The following is a 14995-nucleotide window of genomic DNA, read 5'->3' as shown; positions in this document are numbered from 1 at the left end:
CAGAGACAATGTGTACTCTGGGCAAATGTTTTTTCAAATGATGCCATCCACCACAAAATAAGTTAATCATGTCATGGAGAATGTAAGGAATGTGAATCTAGACATATTTTTGTAGTAACTGTTAAACAAAAAAACAATAAAGCCACACTAATATTAGGTAAATGTTGCCTAATGAAGGTAGATTTTACTTGAAAGGCAAGTTGTCATGGTGCATGTACAGTATAATTGTTCTGTTCTACTTTTAGTTTATATAAAAGACAAAGGCAAATTGTTAATAAATGTTTGACATTAACTTTAGCTGCACCAAGGAATTTCCATAGCAGAAAATGCCCACTTTGCAAATGTGAACTGGCTCACTGCCTGCACAAGCAAATATTGAGAAATCATGAGCAAACGATGATAATGATCATCATCATCATCATCATCATCATGTCTTGTGTTTGCCTGACCCAACCCACTAGTGCTTCTGGACCTCCTATAAAAAGCATCATCTCTCCTGTCTCCTCCTACCAGAAATCCCTGGTGAAAGCCTAATATGAACATCCTGCTCCTCTCATTGCTGGGCTGCCTTGGTAATTCTCATCTTTGATATTGTTGACATTTTCTTCTATTTAATCATTGTGTTTAACACTGTGATTGTTTTCTTTGCAGCTGTGGCACTGCCCTCAGCCAGTGCTCAAAAAGTCAGATGGTGTGTGAAAACACAGAAGGAGCTGAAAAAATGCGAACACCTTAAAACCAAATCACCAGATCTTGATTGTCATCTCCGGTCTTCTCTAACTGAGTGCATGAGGAGCATCAAGGTAATAAAACATGCATATTATTTTACCTCACTCACCCTTGGGAGTTTTGTTCAGTAGAGGATTTTCATCAAATTGTCTATAATTCACAGGATGGTGAGGCAGATGCTGTAACTGCAGATGGACAAAATGTTTACATAGGTGGACTCCTTCCTTACGAACTCCATCCTATCATTTCAGAGAAAAATAATAAAGGTAAATATTTTATTTTAGTGTTGATGAAGAGAATATATATGGTGACAGGCCTATTTATTATTATTCACAGTAATGCAAATCTTTAAATATGTCTATTATGACGAAACCTAAACTAAACCTAACCTATCAACCTGTCAAACCTAATTCTTAATTTTTATTATATGCCTTCTTGTTGTTATATGTGTGCACTGGAAGCTTCAATACCAAAGTAAATTCCTTGTGTGTGCAAGCACACTTGGCAATAAAGCTCTTTCTGATTCTGACTGAGTAGCATATTGTTGCAGGTCTTTTTATTATTTAATGAAATGATCATTAGAATTCATGGAGTTATTTAATAGTTCAGTGAATAAGATGCACATGATTTCAAACATCTTAATTATTCATCATAACCTATAGACCAATTAATTGGTATTATTCAATCTAAATAGTTTATTGCTAATATGACAATTCAGTTAAAAATATAGGTCTGTGTTTAATAAATAGAATTATGTAGTGCAATTCAGATGATCCCTTTACCTGCGATTTGTTTTGTTATTCATTATTCAGTTATTCAAATAAATTACTTAGAATACACTCATTTAAAGCTGCAATATGTAAGATTTTTGCAGTAAAATATCTAAAAATGACTAGGCCAGTGTTACTTTGTTCACTTGAGTACTTTTAATATCCCAAATGTTTCCAACTGTGTAAATCGTGAGAAAATTGCGATTTTAACCAAGGATACGGGACGGGTTCGGGAGTTGCCTGTCAATGGCGTCATATCCGCGTTACCCTTGATTTTTAGTATTATTTTGAAGAAACCATGGAAACACCAAAGACGCTTTAATATCCCTACTGAAAAATAAATATACTAAAATCTATTTGAAATACAATTATTTTATGCTAAGTGTACTACAATTGCATTTACATTTGCATACTTAATGTAAATACCCTGCAATTGTACTTTTAGTATACTAAATTGGTATAGGCCCAATCCCAATTCTACCCCTTACCCCTTTCCCTTTGTTTCGCGCGTTCACGTGCGGGGTAGGGGTGTCCAATTCTCATTTGGTTGCAGGGGAAGGGGTAGGGGAAAGGGCCAGGTAGCCCTTCAAACGAAGATTTTTCGGGACCACACTTCAGACGAAGGGGTATGATAAATTTCCAACATGGCCGACCAAGCGAGCAGAGAGACCCATAAATTTCAGAATTTTTTTACGGTAAACAGCATTTTAGTAATAAATAATCACTTGTTTTATGTTGCCTTTAATCTTGTGTTCATACGGAGCCCCTAAAAGGACATGGTGGTAAAAAAAAAATGGGAAGGAAGGAAATTTTACGTGGTGGTGGAAAAAAATTTGGGATGGGAGGAATTTTTTTTTTTAATATTTTGCGTTCCCTCGCAAAGATGTTTTGCGTTCCCTCGCAAAGATGTTTTGCGTTCCCTCGCAAAGATGTTTTGCGTTCCCTCGCAAAGTTATAATCGTTCCCTTGCTGTGAGCTCGGACGAACACTTCCTCTTTAATATCCCGCTGGCTGGCAGTAGTGTTTCAGTTAGTAACATACGTTAATAATGCACACAAATAATGCGCGGCTCATAGTTTGAACTTGGACTCAAAAATGAAGAAATGCAGTCAGTGCTTATGTCAAGCAGTTCAGTTGGCAATATATTCACAGATTCGAGCTTCCCGGATTAATAACTCGTTAGCTAAATGTTGTTAAAACACAAATGCAGCTACTTCCAATCATAGTAACCTAGACAACAAGCTACAACAACCCAATTTTCCTCAAATGTGCTTTATAATAAATGTCTCTATGAGCAGGCAGCGGAGATACACGCCTGAAGGGACCGTCTGAAAAGTGCAAAACCCAATACTTAGTTTGATTTTTTTTAAAAAGCATAACGTTTATGATTATAATTATTAAATAAAATAAAATAATAATAACTACACTGTTATTGGTAAAAATATTAAATAAATTGTAATGCCATCAAATCCAGTAAGCAATTATCATGCAAAAGCTGTTGTAAGAATGTAAGCTGTGTACCAACATCATTTGTGTAAAGAAGGCCTTTATGTGCTACTTGCCAAACTAAGTGTACCTATAACCAGCAGGAGGGCAGTGAGTTATGAACTGAATTCGGTGACAGTACAGTGTGTTACAGTGACGTTACTGAGTATTTTTCGTAATATAAAATGAGCAAAAGGGGTTTCGGGTTTTGCACTTTTCAGACGGTCCCTTCAGGCGTGTATCTCCGCTGCCTGCCTGCTCAAAATTGGGTTGTTGTAGCTTGTTGTCTAGGTTACTATGATTGGAAGTAGCTGCATTTGTGTTTTAGTAACGTTTAGCACACGAGTTATTAATCCGGGAAGCTCGAATCTGTGTATATATTGCCAACTGAACTGCTTGACATAAGCACTGACTGCATTTCTTCATTTTTGAGTCAAGTTCAAACTCTATGAGCCGTGCATTATTAACGTATGTTACTAACTGAAACACTACTGCCAGCCAGCGGGACATTAAAGAGGAAGTGTTCGTCCGAGCTCACAGCAAGGGAACGATTATAACTTTGCGAGGGAACGCAAAACATCTTTGCGAGGGAACGCAATCTTTGCGAGGGAACGCAAAACATCTTTGCGAGGGAACGCAAAACATCTTTGCGAGGGAACGCAATCTTTGCGAGTGAACGCAAAACATCTTTGCGAGGGAACGCAAAATATTAAAACAAAAATAATTCCTCCCATCCCAAATTTTTTTCCACCACCACGTAAAATTTCCTTCCTTCCCATTTTTTTTTTCTACCACCATGTCCCTTTAGGGGCTCCGTATGTTCATGTATACGGTTATGTTCTCCGAAAAAAGATTTGTTAAAATCGCTATGAAAACAGTTCGCTAATATTTTTTACTTTATGATAGTTCCACAACATATTTTTTTATATTTTATTGAAACCCGCGTTGATTTGAGAACATAAATTCAAATCCGGTGGCAGCTAACTTGTCTTTTTGCCGCATGCCAGATTAATGTTTTGTTTTGCTGTGGTTACGTCCATAAATACGTGTAGGTTACATGATATAAACAAAAAGTGCATTCAGTTTGCGTGCTTATTCATCAGTATTGTATGTTCTGTATCAACCAGGGACTCCTGAGGAAACACGCAGGCTCGTCTCCTTTGTCTTATGCGAAGAACTGAAGACAAATGCAAAAAAATAGCTGTCGCCCAAGCAGCAGAGATCACTACAGCTATCGATGGTATCTTAAAAGGCCAATTCACACCGCACCAACAAACAATTTTTTTTAGCGCGACCCTTTTTATTAACGAGACCCATAAGAATATACAACCATGTAGCTAAACAAGCCAAAACGAATTATTAAAAACGAAACTGAAGGTAAACCTGCGTTGCTCTCATGGTTAACGTTACCTCTCTCTTTCGGTGAAGTGGAGCAGCTGCTCTTGCTCAATGGCACGGATTGCACTATGGACTATTGTACCTTTTGTATATTTTATTTTTTTTAACAGTATTTTATTTTTTATAATGAACAAGCTGCGATGTCAGGTTTCCACTGCTTTGTTTTGTGTGTGTGAGGCGCGGGCGCGATCAAACAGCTGTCTTTGCAGGGGACTTGCCTCATCGTCATGGCAACGGTTAGTGGCCAGGTCAGATTACTTCAGAGTTTGTTGCCGTCTGTTGGAAAACTGTTCACACAGCGCAGACATTCCACGACCCGACAAACGCCGATTAAACATGTTCAGTCGGGTGAAAACCGACTCCAACAGACGCCAACAGGGGTATCACACCGATCCAACAAACTCCAACAGACGAGTTTAGTCGGTGCGGTGTGAATTGGCCTTTAGAAGTGTGTGATAAACATCGGCGCATCTATGACGTAGGAGCTAGCGACGACTTATGATGACGTGTAACGGTCTAGTAGTGGTGTCCCATTTCTTAGGGGAATATTTTCAGCCCTACCCCTTGACACTCTGTTTCAAGGGACAAGGAGAAGGGGTAGGTGTAGGGGGAAGGGGAAAGGGTATAACATAGAATTGGGATTGGGCCTTAAAGTCTGCTAAACTGGAACATGTATTTTTGTGTTGAGGTCCAACTAAAGATATACTTAAAGGATTAATTCACTTTTAAATAAACTTTTGCTGATAATTTACTCACCCCCATGTCATCCAAGATGTCTTTCTTTCTTCAGTCAAAAAGAAATTAAGGTTTTTGATGAAAACATTCCAGGATTTTTCTCCATATAATGGACTTCAATGGGCACCAAATGGTTCAAGGTCCAAATGACAGTTTCAGTGCAGCTTCAAAGGGCTTTAAACGATACCAGACGATGAATAAGGGTCTTATCTAGCGAAACGATCGGCCATTTAAAAAAATATTAAAAGAGTTTAAGTGTAAATGCTTGCCTTGCTCTGTTCTTCGATGGGCGTTCGTGACGTCACTTAATACGCAATTACATTGAAGGGTCACGCTTGACGTAGGCGGAAGTACCAAGTTGCAGTGTTTACAAGTTGAACGTGCAAATATAAGTCAAACGCCGTTTACAAAAAAAGGTAAAACAACTAATGGTTCTTCCATCCTGTGTTGTCAGTGCCATCAGACTGTCATACCCTTCTCCATCAGAACAAAAACACCTCTAAAGCGGGTCGCACACCGGACGCGCACATTATATACGCGCAAGCTCAATTTTGAATCGACTCCTGATAGAAGAGCTGCACAATGGAAGTGTTTTACATCAACAGGGAAACGTTACATATGCCTATGCTTTAATATTTCGCACTGAGGTTAGTGTACATGGAAAAATGGCACAACAGAGCAAAATAAAAGAAAAGGCTACGTTTATTATACATTTTTAGGCTTTATTCAAACTGTTAAACTAAGAATGCAAAACAAATGTATCTTGCAGCACAGGGTGAAGTCAGTATGTTCATTAACGACGATTTGAGAGAAATATAATATACATTTAATGTAAAACAATGTACATGGCGCTCTGTGGCGCGGCAGGATTTTGAACAACTTCCTGAGTTGTTGCTGGGCACCGCGGACAGGCGCCGAATGTCGCCACCGGTGTGTGTACACTCATTGATAACAATGCATTCGAATTTTAAAGACGTGGCACATCCTTTGAAGCTGCACTGAAACTGTCATTTGGACCTTGAACCGTTTGGTGCCCATTGAAGTACATTATATGGAGAAAAATCCTGGAAAAATCCTTTTTCATCAAAAACCATCATTTCTTTTCGACTGAAGAAAGAAAGACATGGACATCTTGGATGACATGGGGGTGAGTAAATTATCAGCAAAAGTTTATTTAAAAGTGAACTAATCCTTTAAGTATATTTGATTGTGCTAAAGTGGAACTATTGCAAGTATACTTTAGTACAAGTATATACATCTTGCATTCAAATTATACAGTGATCATACTATCCTTACTAATAGTGATATTAAACACATTTTATGCTTAATATTTAGAGATAAATGAATAAATGTAAATATGTATTGTGCGTTGTGCAAAAAAGAAGAACTGCAAATAAAGTTTAATTAAAATACTTTTGTTAGTATGTCTCTAAATAGTCAATATCTGAAGTGGATCAAAACCCTTCATCAAAGTTGTCCTAAAATCTTCTTCAAAGGAACTTTTTTGATCCACTTCAAATGCTGATGACTGTATATTAATGGGTTTTTAGTTAGTGTGAAATGAATGTAGGCCTATTTTAAATACATTTTAGTAGGGTTTTTTCACTAGGGCAGACCCTGCATCCATTGCCTCTGACATGTTTTCTCACCATCTGGTACTTAACTCGAAAACTCTTAAGGAAATTACCAGAGTTACCTAAACTCATAATTATGAGTTGTGCTGATGTTCATGTTCATTTTAAATACATTCTTTCTGACATGACTTGAAAACACTGTAACTACTGAAGCTAAACCTTGACCCCCATTGGCCTGCCCCAACGTCCTACTATTGGTTGAACCACAATGATTGATATGTTTTGAACATGCCATAAAGCCAATGCCATCACACTCACCAACAATCGGTTTCGCTGTACTTTTGCTAAACAACCGAACTCGCTGGAGTGCCTGAGTCCCGTCCTGATTCTTTTCCACCAGCTGTGAGGTGGAGACCACATGTCCCAAGATTCCGCGCTCAAACATTTCGTCATCAAGCTATGCCTTGCTTTGAATAGGCGGCCTCTAGTGGACGAAAATCTACATACTGCACCTTTAAATGAATATTTGATTTAGTATTTGACCCCCTTGTATTATGACCCTTTTTTTTTTTACATAAAAATAATGGTTTCATATGTATTGACATATTTCCATTAGTGAGGCAAGATGGCCCCTTTTGTGATTTTCAATTAAATTATTAGCAAATGTTTCTTTTTTATTTCTCTTAATAATATATTGAAAGATGCATCATCATCTGCACATGGTAACATTGTCTCTAAATATTTTTCTATTTAGCAGTCATTTTTTTCTGACAGATGTTTTTGATTCTGTTCACTTCATCTCTGCTCCACTTCTTCTCAAGAATGCTGTCATGCTGTGGCTGTGGTAAAGAGTGACTCTAACTTCAACATCGCTGCACTCAAAGGAAAGACTTCCTGCCATAGTTGTCATCAAAGTGTCGGAGGCTGGAATATACCCATTGGAACACTGGTTGCAGACAATAAGATTTCCTGGATTCCTAGTGATATGGCTCTTGAGAAAGGTTAGTGTGGATATTTTATTTTTGTGTAGATTATAATCAAATGGCTCTCTGGAATATTGGCATTCAATGGTCTGATATGTCCTAATAATGACAGTTGTCTATGGAAACTATGTCTATGGATATACCTTATTTTTAAGATAAGAGCGGACCATTTTTAACCTGAATGTGCGAGGCTTCCGGTGTCAGCCACATCCAGTTATTTTAGCTCTACAAAATAGTCTATTATAAACTGGTATTTGTCATATTTTAATTTATTATAGTAATCATTTACCTTTTATATTCCATCAGTGGACTAAAGTATTAATATTACAGTAATATTGTTGCGGGGTTCGTCTTCTTGAAACTTGCTAGGCCGATTGTTTTGTACATGGACTATTTTATTTCTTAGCTACAGCTTTAAGATTATATTGAGATCTCATTAGCATCATCATCATCACACACTATGCTCAGATTTTTCTCCTTACTCTGGAGATCTCATATTTGTCTCCTTTAAAGTTTAGAAGTAAAGCTTCCTGTCCCTCCTCATACTGTCCTGTCCATTAAAGGTGAAAACCCCAATGTCATAAAAAAGAGCAATATAATTTTTTTTATATTAGAGTTTTGAAAGAGATTACAGCAGAGACAGTAAAGAGACAATAAAGAGATCTCCCATGTTTCTCATAGGCCTTTCTCATTTTGAACTTCTTTCTTTCAGAACTTTCTCATGTTTTAGTTGTGTCTTATTTTAAATCTCCTAAGGCAGGGGTTCACACATTCCTGGAGCCTTCCCAACACTGCATGTTTTTCATGTCTCCTTAATCAAACACACTTGATTCAGATCATTAGCTTATTAGTCGAGACTCCAAGACCTGAATTGGGTTTCTCAAACAAAGGAGAGATGCAAAATGTGCAGTGTTGGTTGAGGCTCCAAGAATGTGTTTGGGAACCTCTGTCCTAAGGAGAAACATCTGAAAGGCTGTTGATACTAAAATAAAGGAAATATGATTATCACAACTAAGTCTCTTGAGCTTACGAAAAGCAACCACTGAGCAATGAATTTTTCCTCTGGGAAATCAATATTTTTTGTGCCACATATTTTTTTGATGAGTTGCTGTGTGATACAATTCAGGTGTTTAGCTGTGCTTTTTTGTGTTCTCCAGCTGTGTCACAGCACTTCTCAGGCAGTTGCATTCCTGGAATATCAAAAGACACATACGTAAACCTGTGCCAAGCTTGCCAGGGTGACTGCAGCTGCTCAAAGAATGAAAAATACTCCGGTGGTGAAGGAGCCTTTCAGTACGATCCACACTAATACACTCTCATATTTCTATTGTCTTCTCTACATACGAACAACAATATAACTCGTGCATACTCTCTAGGTGCATGAAAAATGGTGATGGACAAGTTGCCTTTGTTTGCCACAGTGCAATCCCAGGTGAGTGATATCTTTTACCAAATTCCATTCACTGTCACAAAACTGCTAAAGATATTAGAGTTGTGGCAGGAGGTTATGATTTCAAGGTTGCTGATTTTCTTGTCTAATCTGAATTCTTAAGTGAGTGAGAGAAAAGACTACCAGCTGTTGTGCAAGGACGGCAGTAGAAAAACTGCTACGGAGTACAAGACCTGCCACCTCGGCAAAGAGCCTGCCCGTGCTGTCATCACCCACAAGGACACTGGATCACAGAACATTTATAGAGTCCTTAAACAGATTCCAGTATGTCATTGCAATAAATGCTGCATCAGTAACTTTTAATTTCACCATACTATGAAGAAAGACTCAGTAATATTGATCTAAAGCTTGATATTTCACTCTGTAATACAATACATTCAGGGGACACTAAAAGCCTCTTGTTGAATATTCATCTGTTTTGCTCAACAGGATTCAGATCTTTTCTCTTCTGCTGCTTTTGGGGGAAAAGACCTGATATTCTCAGACTCTGCAACTGGCCTGGTGGAGCTCCCTAGAGACACAGACTCCTACCAATACCTGAAAGAAGATTATTATATGGCCATGCAAGCCCTTAAAGGTGACACACAATAATGCTAAAATACATGTGAATTTATACATTGTCCCAAAAAAAAAAAAAAAAAAAAAAAAAAAAAAAAAAAATATATATATATATATATATATATTTGCAATTAAGCCACAAATAACATTCATTAAACAACATTAATTTGAATTATTTAGCATTTATTAAAGAGTTAGTTCACTCAAAAATGACTCGCGCTCATGTCGTTCCAAACCCATAAGAATTTCATTCATCTTTGAAACACAAATGAAAACCTTTTTGATGAAAAAATGTATAAAAACTGATCATTGAACATAAACAAGCGTAACCGCTCATGCTTGACATGTGAGAACAAACCTCTTGTGGAAGCTAAAACATGCTTTGTAACACGAGAATGAACCTCATGGTTCTCGCATGCGTCACGCAAACATGCTTGAGCTTCCGTTTACTACAACTGATGTGTGAGTTGATGAATGTTTATATGCGAAATAAGCCTAAATTAAATTTGTTCATCATATAAAGCGATCTGAGAAAAAACTTTGACTAAACTGCTCTATATATGGATTAATTTTACAATCTCTTTATAAACTTTTTGAAGCATCAAAGTGGTAGTTGCGTGGGCTCTCAAAGGAGGAACAGAAATCTCTCAGATAAAATAAAATATCTTACTTTGTGTTTCGAAGATGAGCGAAAGTCTTTCAGGTTGAGGGTGAGTAATTAATGACAGAATTTTAATTTTTGGATGAATTAACCCTTTAATTGCTAAAAATAGTTTTTTGTGTGTTTGAACTTTATGTGTACTATCTGCATAATATGTATATTATACATCCACAAAAATGTGAGTTCTGAGAAATGCTCTAGCATCATGTGTTTGCAGATGCCCCATTTTCAGTCTGACTTAGGTGTCCGGACATGTTTGGGGCCTCAAGTATAGTTCTTGACATTTACTTGAAAAACATGATTGTATTTTGTATGTATAATCTCTCATCAGTTGGAACCCCTCCACCACTGGCTAAGGACTATAGCATTCAATGGTGTACTGTTGGCCATGCAGAGCAACTGAAGTGTGACGGTTTACAGATTCCTCGTATTGAGTGCAGAAGGGCATCATCTGTGGATGAGTGCATCAAGAAAGTCATGGTATTGTTGGGTCACATGAATGAGTGCTGAGGTTGATGTCAGTCATCTTTATGTGTTGTCCACCTGTATGTTAATATTCTGTTTGATTTGCACTAAAGCGCAGAGAAGCAGATGCCTTTACAGCTGATGGCGGCCAGGTATATATTGCTGGAAAATGCGGTCTAGTTCCAGCCATGGTTGAGCAGTCTGATGAAAGTAAGAATGAACACTACCTCATATTTCATGAATGAGTTCATAAGCCCTATTAGTCAGAATTTACATGTTTGATGAAACCTAAAATGTTATTCTCTCCTTCCTTACAGAAAGCTGTCCTGAAGGTGGAGGCAAGTATTACGTACTTCCACTTTTGTGAAGCACTACACTGCATTTTCTCATGAGTTTTCTGACCCGAGTTATCTTTGTACATCGATCTGCTAATCCTGCCTTAAACTTAATTTCTATGATGTGCACAGAGGACTCAAGTTACTATGTAGTGGCGGTTGTGCGTAAGGACTCAGGTGTAAAGTGGAGTAAACTGCGAGGGGTAAAGTCCTGCCACACTGGCCTGGACCGCAACGCTGGTTGGAAAGTCCCAGATTCAGTCATATGCGGCAATAAAACTGAATGTACACTATGTGAGTATCACTGAGTGTGTACCCACAGCTGGTTAATTCATGTTTTCTATTGATTCTATGAGTAATTGCGTAAAATAACACATTTTGTCTTCATTTCTCAGACAATTTCTTCAGTGAAGGCTGCGCTCCTGGTGCTGATCCTGCATCAAACATGTGTAAACTGTGTAAAGGAAGTGGGAAAGCAGTGGGAGATGAGAGCAAGTGCAAAGCCTCTTCTGGCGAGATGTACTATGGCTATGATGGGGCTTTCAGGTACTCGACCATATCCCAGACTGGAATGGAAAGGGAAATGTGTTTTTTAGATTTGTACACTGACTCCAATCCATAATCTAAATACACCATAATCTCACTCCTCTTGTAGGTGTCTTGCAGAAAAAGCTGGTGATGTTGCTTTTATCAAGCACAGTATTGTTGGGGCTTACACAGATGGTTAGTGTGGTTTACATCGATTATTAAAGCTTCACACTTTTCATAGTGTCACATTTTTAAATATGATTTTTTTCTGTTCTGGTTCCTTCTCTCTATCTCGATCTATTTAGGTAACGGAACAGACTGGGCTAAGGCTCTAAAGTCAGACGACTTTGAACTGATCTGTCCAAAATCACCAGACAGAACATTCAAATACTCTGATTTTAAAGAGTGTAATCTTGCCAAAGTGCCGGCTCATGCTGTGGTCACTCGGGAAGATGTACGCAGTGATGTGGTGTCCGTTCTGAAGCAGGCTCAAGTGAGTTCATTGCAGTTCTGTATAGATTTTCCCGTGCCTTTCATGGTAACACTTTAGTTTTTCATTAATGAAAGATCAGTATTCTACACAGGAACAAATGAGTAATGCATTATTAACACTCTAGTAACTACTATTAACTAACAAGAAACTCTGATGAATGAATTAGTAAGTAGTAGTGCTCAGTTAAAGGTGGTACTTCACTGTTTTTTTCATACCTCCCAGAGAACTACTAAGAACTACTATATACATGTTTGTAATTAAAGTGAATAATGCATAATATATAATTAATTCTAAAGTGAAGATCATGGTAACCCACTAATAATGACTGAAGTATTACCAAATACTTAAGAAGGAATTACTAATTATTTGGATCAGTATTCTAAAGTAAAAAACATGATAACTCTCTAGTAACTGACGTCATTGTAAACTTTTGAAGGTTTTGTAAAGTATTGGATAGTAATAACTCAAGAGTTACTATATAACTCTAAAGTAACTACTTCTTATTTGGATCAGTATTCTAAAGTGAAGATCATATCAACCCACTAGTAATAACTCAAGTGTTACTACATCCTTCTAAAGGAACTACTAATTATTTGGATCAGTATTCTAAAGTGAAGATCATAGTAATCCACTAGTAATTACTTAAGTGTTACCAAATATATCATAAGGAATTACTGTACAAAAACATACAAAAACATCAAAAGTTTACAATGACATCAATAGTTACTAGAGAGTTATCATGCTTTTCACTTTAGAATACTGATCCAAATAATTATTAATTCCTTCTGAAGGATTTGGTAATACTTCAGTCATTACTAGTGGGTTACCATGATCTTCACTTTAGAATTAATTATACATTATGCATCATTCATGTTAATTATGATGAACCTGTATATAGTAGTTCTTAGTAGTTCTCTGGGTGGAATGAAAAAACAGTAGTTACTGATTAGTTAATAGTGAACCGCCACCTACAACTGAGCACTATTACTTACTAATTCATTAATCAGAGTTTATTGTTAGTTAATACTAGTTACTAGTGTTAACAATGCATTACTAATTTGTTCCTGTGTAGTTATTCATTAATGAAGGATCAATATTTTAAAGCGTTACCCCTTTCATTTTTCTTCTTTCACAGACTCTGCATTTTATTTTTTGCAGTGTTGATACTAGCACAGGTGTACCTTTTCAGTCCTGTTCACATTTTATTCACTTGTATTTAAAGCAGCATCTTTTGTGTTACTAGAACTCAATCTGTTTCTGAATTTTGTCTAAGTAATTTGCCTTATATTTGAATTCTCTCCTGCATGTTTCAGATGTCTATAAAAGGTCTGTTCGTGTCCAAGGGTGAAAGAAACCTCCTTTTCTCTGATTCCACTAAATGCCTTCAAGAAAATACTAAACCTCTGAAGGAATTCCTGTCTGAAGAGTACATAGCCATGATTGAAAGGACCTACAGGACTGGCCAGGGTAAACCAGGTATAGAATGTGTCTATGATTTCCTACAATGATTTTGTTAAAAATGTAAAGATTTTATAGCCGCGTCTTGTTGCTTTTGATGTGCGAAATGATGCCCACTTAATGATTCATTCTAATGTTTTTTACTTCACAGAACTGCTGAAGGCATGCACTTTGGAGAACTGCAGTACAGATTCCTAAAAGAAATACACATTAACTTCAGGCCACATGAGCTTTGTCTGACATATTTCTCCCCAATAAGATTCTGAATCACTCTATTTCTCCTTATAAATTACCAGTATGAGAGAAACATGATGCTTATATGTTGCAGTAGTGTCAGTACAAATGCATATGATCAAACATAAGTGCAGCATTGCTGGTAAATCTCACACTAAAGAACCGAGATGGATGTGATTACATTTCTGTTTTATTACAACAGGGGTTGAAATAAAAAATAAAAAATTCTCAAAACCATATCTATGAGTGTGTTTCATAATTATAGTCAGGCAAAGTACTAAAAGGCATAACCAACAGGGATATAAAAATGAAACAAACAACAACAACAAACGTATGTTTGCACCCTCTTCTGGGGGAGCTGTGGAATTCATATCATGTCTAGTCACATTTGTGTGGGAATTAAAATTGAACTTCTCCTGCTGCAGTAACAAAACTTGTGTGAACTTTCTTATAATAACTAGATCACAGACTCCTTCCTCTACCTGAAAGAAGATTATTATAAGTCCATGCATGCCCTTAGAGGTGACATGCAATTACACAATTATTATACAATATTATTCAATATGTGTTACACAGTTGTTATTAAACAACATTTATTTTAATTAATGAGCAGTCAATTAAGGGTCAGTTCACTTGAAAATGAAAAAAATGGTCATTTACTCACCCTTATGTCGTTCATCTTCGATACACAAAATTAAGATATTTTAATGAAATCTGAGAGCTTTCTGTCCCTCCATTGACTGTTTACACAACTACGACTTTGACCCTTCAAATAGTTCAGGAAGAGATAGTAAAACTAATCCATATGAATTGAGCGGTTAAGTCCAAATTTTCAGAAGAGAATCGAATGCTTTATATGATGATCAGATTTAATTTAGTATTTTATTCACATATAAACACTGATCAGTGAACATAAACAAGCTCAACCGTACATGCTTGATGTGCGAGAATATTGGTTCTTGCTGAAGCTCAAAAGTGCAGCAAAAAACACAAGAATTAACCTCAGTGGTTCAGATAAGGTAAATGGTTTGTGTGAATTTGTGTGTACAAACTGCTTACATCCACTAAAAAGTGAGTTCTGAGAAATGCTCTAGCATCATGCGTTTACAGATGCCCCATTTTACGGCTGACTTAGGTGT

At 37.0% G+C, this 14995-nt stretch overlaps 1 protein-coding gene across 1 annotated transcript; it reads left to right on the top strand.

Annotated features, from left to right (window-relative positions):
- Positions 1-438: 438 nt before the first annotated feature.
- Positions 439-14093, top strand: tfa (transferrin-a). The gene is made up of 17 exons (XM_067364218.1): positions 439-572; positions 652-803; positions 893-995; positions 7513-7692; positions 8832-8967; positions 9051-9106; positions 9228-9388; positions 9554-9701; positions 10675-10823; positions 10922-11018; positions 11126-11146; positions 11276-11437; positions 11539-11689; positions 11799-11866; positions 11977-12164; positions 13478-13640; positions 13774-14093. Exons 1-17 carry the CDS (start codon positions 536-538, stop codon positions 13818-13820), a joined length of 2019 nt encoding a protein of 672 aa, XP_067220319.1. The 5' UTR covers positions 439-535; the 3' UTR covers positions 13821-14093.
- Positions 14094-14995: the final 902 nt, after the last annotated feature.

Source organism: Chanodichthys erythropterus, chromosome 16 (genome assembly GCF_024489055.1).
Source record: "Chanodichthys erythropterus isolate Z2021 chromosome 16, ASM2448905v1, whole genome shotgun sequence".
NCBI lineage: Eukaryota > Metazoa > Chordata > Actinopteri > Cypriniformes > Xenocyprididae > Chanodichthys > Chanodichthys erythropterus.
The sequence above is the reverse complement of the archived record's forward strand: the minus strand, read 5'-3'. Positions and strand labels throughout refer to the sequence as shown.